We start from the raw sequence: 5,447 nt of genomic DNA, 5'->3' as shown, positions 1-5,447 counted from the left end.
TCGTCAATAACACAAAATACAACATTTGATTTGTATCTCATCTAAAGCTACAGCCGTTTCCCTCAGGGTTAGCTTACCTGAGCTCTCTGAACTCTTTCTCAGGCGCAAAGGACCCTGGGAGATGTGGTGTTTGGCCGTTTGCATGGCGGCCTCTCTCTTGCGGTGGTGGTGGTGACCAGCAGGCTGGGGGGAGGTGGAGTTGACACAACCCTGGGCACACCGGGTGTTGGGGTTCCCAGCCTCACACAGGATCACTGAACAGCTGATGTACACCTATAGCCAGAGGGTTCAAAGGTCACTGAACAGCTGATGTACACCTATAGCCACAGGGTGCAAAGGTCAATGAACAGCTGATGTACACCAATAGCCAGAGGGTTCAAAGGTCACTGAACAGCTGATGTACACCTATAGCCACAGGGTGCAAAGGTCACTGAACTGAGAGGATATAACCCTTGATACGATCATTGAATGATTCAGCAATCTGTCCCCATTTACCTGGTCATGCATTCCGATGAATTTGAAAGCTTCCATTCCGAACTGGAAATGCCTCTGGTTACGCGGTGAGAAGATTTGAACCGTCTCGTCCACAATGCACCTGGTAAAAAAACACACAGTTAAAACCTAGAGTACAGTAAATATGTAAAGTACATACAGTAAGTGCAGTAAAACAATCTTTTAGTCTAGAATTCTCCCCAGCGTTTATACAAATGTCTCAAACCTGTCGTTTCTATTATCATCTCACAGTACTGACAAGTGTCCACCCTGAGGTTGATGAATGCCTCAGTGTTTATATTTTAATATATATGTGTGTGTTTCCTTTCTCTAATCACCATTACTATTATTATTATTTTGAATGTTATTGTTGATGTCTTTACCTCACTTTGCTTTACCAACAGTAGCCTTGCCACTCGTGCTAATAAAGCTGATCTGAATCTATGTGCTCAGTCTCACCCGTTTTCTATGATGGGGTAGGTGGGATGGTAGTCGGGGTTGTCGTACGGCGCCGCTCTGCAGGACTCCACGAAGAGCTCAGTGTTGTTCACAGTGGACACGGCCTCGATGTCCATGTAGATCATCTGCTTCACCTCCACGTCTAATGGGTAGTCACGGGGATCCACCATGTTGGCGAACCGGCTGGTCTGGTAGAACTCAAACTGGTAGGTGAACGTGCCGAAGCCTTTCTCCACCACCGTGATGCTGTCTCTGTGTGCAGTGAAGCCCAGGGACACGTTGCCACGTTTGGCGTACTGGCAGTAGAACTGGAACTCCACCTGGTGGTGCCTGGTGATGATGTCGCTGGGGTTGTCGAAGGTGGTGATTTGGTTCTTGAAGATGAGGTTGTCGTCGTCCTCCTGGATTGAGAGAGATGGAGAGGAAAATCATCTAGACAGTTACATTTGTGGGCACTGAACTTTACACACGTCACCAAGATCAATCGTTTCAGTTCTGATATTGCTGCGAACCTCTTGGGGTTATGAGTGAGCATGTTGGCTTCTCTTTTGATGCAAAATCTTCCCACAGGCAGCATAAATCCACCCCTCACCAAAACACTACATCTTGACCGTCTCTCTGAGGAAACCAATTCAAGATCTGTCAGCCTAGCTGGTGCCTTGGGGTGAATATCCCCTCGAACGCAGACAGACACACAGGAGTGAATGGGTCTCACACAAAGAGGAATACTGTACATGTGTCATCCCACTATAATATTTGACATCTCGGAAGCCTCACCTCTATCTGAGTGCCACAGGCATTGAGGGGGATGACTCCAATGATGTGGGTGCTGTTAGAGAGGCGTTGCAGGTCGCAGGCAGAGTTACTGGGATCGTTGAGGCGGAGGTGGTCCTCGTGAATTTCAGTAACAGAGGACTTCTCCACTTCGACCGTCATCTTGGTCTCGTCACACACCACCTTGGCTTTGACTGTCACGGGAGATATTTTCTTATTGTTTTATTTCTTCCTATCTTTTGCATAAATGTCTTAATCAAAACAATCCGACTGTGACCCATGATTTGAGTTGATTGGGGTCATTTTGAGTTTCATTTTTATCTTTCCTTCATGTTTGGTGATTTCAGATGTGTTGTCTAGGTATAGTATGTATCATACAGTATACACAGCTTCATCTGTTATCAAAGTGCACAATTATACAATCACACGCCACACCATAATGTCCAATCACACGCCACACCATAATGTCCAATCACACGCCACACCATAATGTCCAATCACACGCCACACCATAATGTCCAATCACACGCCACACCATAATGTCCAATCACACGCCACACCATATTGTCCAATCACACGCCACAGCATATTGTCCAATCACACACCACAGCATAATGTCCAATCACACACCACAGCATATTGTCCAATCACACACCACAGCATAATGTCCAATCACACACCACAGCATATTGTCCAATCACACACCACAGCATAATGTCCAATCACACACCACAGCACATAGTCCAATCACACACCACAGCATATTGTCCAATCACACACCACAGCATATTGTCCAATAACACACCACACCATATTGTCCAATCACACACACAGCACATAGTCCAATCACACGCCACAGCACATAGTCCAATCACACACCACAGCACATAGTCCAATCACACACCACAGCACATAGTCCAATCACACAGCAGAGCATATTGATGGTGGAATAATGTACAAACCCTTTCTGCGTCCGACCTCCACCACAACACATCTCATCTCAGACTGATAGACACTAGATCTGAAAGTGTTAGAGAAGATCAGGGTGAACAACGGAACAATATTATCATTACATGTATTATTAGTCTCTCTCTCTCATGTGAAATTAAATATCATATAAAGAGGAAACTCCAGAGGGAAGTAGCAGAACACACAGGAAGTAGCAGAACACACAGGAAGTAGCAGAACGTACAGGAAGTAGCAAAACATACAGGAAGTAGCAGAACATACAGGAAGTAGCAGAACACACAGGAAGTAGCAGAACATACAGGAAGTAGCAGAACATACAGGAAGTAGCAGAACACACAGGAAGTAGCAGAACATACAGGAAGTAGCAGAACATACAGGAAGTAGCAGAACATACAGGAAGTAGCAGAACATACAGGAAGTAGAAGAACATACAGGAAGTAGCAGAACATACTGGAAGTAGTATAACGTACAGGAAGTAGCAGAACATACAGGAAGTAGAATAACGTACAGGAAGTAGCAGAACATACAGGAAGTAGCAGAACATACAGGAAGTAGCAGAACATACAGGAAGTAGCAGAACATACAGGAAGTAGCAGAACACACAGGAAGTAGCAGAACATACAGGAAGTAGCAGCACATACAGGAAGTAGCAGAACACACAGGAAGTAGCAGAACACACAGGAAGTAGCAGAACGTACAGGGAGTAGCAGAATGTACAGGAAGTCACAGAACATACAGGAAGTAGCAGAACATACAGGAAGTAGCAGAACATACAGGAAGCAGCAGAACGTACTGGAAGTAGAAGAGCAGTTCTGGTGATGTTTCTAGCATTATATAACATAAGACCTACCCAGAAAGCCCCTCAGCGATGAAGCAAATGGGGAAATACTCCCCCAGATTGTCCCGGATGGGTGTCCACCGGATGACAAACTCCCCCTGGGTAGTCATGTGATTGGTGATGTTCAGAGGTCCACTGACGATGACATCATTAATCCTAGAAAGGAGATCAAACAGAAAAGGTAAATGCTAAGTGGGATCCTTGAATGACCCAACCCTGAATCCGAACCCTAACCTTAACCTCTCCTCTAACTTAAACCACTGTACACATCAATGATGTCGCTCTTGCTGCTGAGGATTCTCTGATCCACCTCTACCCAGACGATACCATTCTGTATACTTCTGGCCCTTCTTTGGACTGTGTTAACTAACCTACAGATGAGTTTCAACGCCATACAACTCTCCTTCGGTGGCCTCCAACTGCTCTTAAATGCAAGTAAAACTAAATGCATGCTCTTCAACCAATTGCTACCAACACCTGCCCGCCCGTCCAGCATCACTACTCTGGACGGTTCTGACTTAGAATATGTGGACATCTTCAAATACCTAGGTGTCTGCTTAGACTGTAAACTCTCCTTCCAGAATCCAAAATCCAAAATGAAATATATAATTGGCTTCCTATTTCGCAACAAAGCATCCTTCACTCATGCTGCCAACCACTGCGACCTGTATGCCCTTGGCTGGCCCTCGTTTCATATTCGTCGCCAAACCCACTGGCTCCAGGTCATATATAAGTCTCTGCTAGGTAAAGCCCCGCCTTATCTCAGCTCACTGGTCACCATAGCAGCACCCACTCCAGCAGGTATATTTCACTGGTCACCCCCAAAGCCAATTCCTCCTTTGGCTGCCTTTCCTTCCTCAGCTGCCAATGACTGGAACGAATTGCAAAAATCACTGAAGCTGGAGACCCATATCTCCCTCACTAACTTTAAGCACCAGCTGTCAGAGCAGCTCACAGATCACTGCACCTTTACATAGCCCATTTGTAAATAGCCCACCAAACTACCTCATCCCCATACTGTTATTTATTTTTTGCTCCTTTACACCCCAGTATTTCTACTTGCACATTCATCTTCTGCACATCTATTAATCCAGTGTCTATCACTCCAGTGTTTAATTGCTAAATTGTAATTATTATATTTCACCACTATGGCCTATTTATTGCCTTACCTACCTTATAATAATAATAATAATATATGCCATTTAGCAGACGCTTTTATCCAAAGCGACTTACAGTCATGTGTGCATACATTCTACGTATCTTACCTCATTTGCACACACTGTATATAAACTTTGTTTCTATTGTGTTAATGACTCTATGTTTGTTTTATTCCATGTGTAACTCTGTGTTGTTGTTTGTGTTGCACTGCTTTGCTTCATCTTGGCCAGGTCGCAGTTGTAATTGAGAACTTGTTCTCAACTCGCCTACCTGGTTAAATAAAAGGTGAAATATACATATTTTTTTTTTATTTTTTTTTACCTAACCTTAACCCTTACCTTAACCGCTTTTAAATTGCAATTTATGTGGGGTGACATCAGAGTTGGACGTCACAAGCATCTCACTTAGCAAAAAGACGGCCACACCAATCCAGATCAATCACAGAAAATACATTTACTCTTAATTGGAAAACTCTTGGTTTTCTTAGACCTTTTGGTGAACTTATACAGTAGGGTGCCATAAGCAAAATAATTGATTGCAGAAGAAATTTTTTGAAATCACTGAAAAAGTACGACACGTGATAACGTTTTTAGATATAGCCAGGATGTGTTGTTACAATCAGGACTAAACTGTTACAGCCAGGATGTGTTGTTACAATCAGGACTAAACTGTTACAGCCAGGATGCATTGTTACAGCCAGGATGACCTGTTACTGTCATGTTTTGTCTTATATTGTCTTGTCATTTTGCTTTCCCTT

General features: G+C 43.9%; 1 protein-coding gene across 1 annotated transcript; it reads right to left on the bottom strand.

Moving 5' to 3' along the window:
- Positions 1-77: 77 nt before the first annotated feature.
- On the bottom strand, positions 78-3,722 carry LOC124030796 (CUB and zona pellucida-like domain-containing protein 1; the record flags this gene model as incomplete). The annotated part of the gene is made up of 6 exons (XM_046341987.1): positions 3,545-3,722; positions 2,688-2,746; positions 1,729-1,919; positions 952-1,352; positions 496-595; positions 78-273 (listed from the first exon to the last, which is right to left on the bottom strand). Coding segments are annotated over exons 1-6 (1,045 nt in total), but the record flags the coding sequence as incomplete, so codon positions are not given.
- Positions 3,723-5,447: the final 1,725 nt, after the last annotated feature.

Source organism: Oncorhynchus gorbuscha, unplaced genomic scaffold, assembly GCF_021184085.1.
Source record: "Oncorhynchus gorbuscha isolate QuinsamMale2020 ecotype Even-year unplaced genomic scaffold, OgorEven_v1.0 Un_scaffold_15863, whole genome shotgun sequence".
In the NCBI taxonomy this organism is placed as follows: domain Eukaryota; kingdom Metazoa; phylum Chordata; class Actinopteri; order Salmoniformes; family Salmonidae; genus Oncorhynchus; species Oncorhynchus gorbuscha.
The sequence above is the reverse complement of the archived record's forward strand: the minus strand, read 5'-3'. Positions and strand labels throughout refer to the sequence as shown.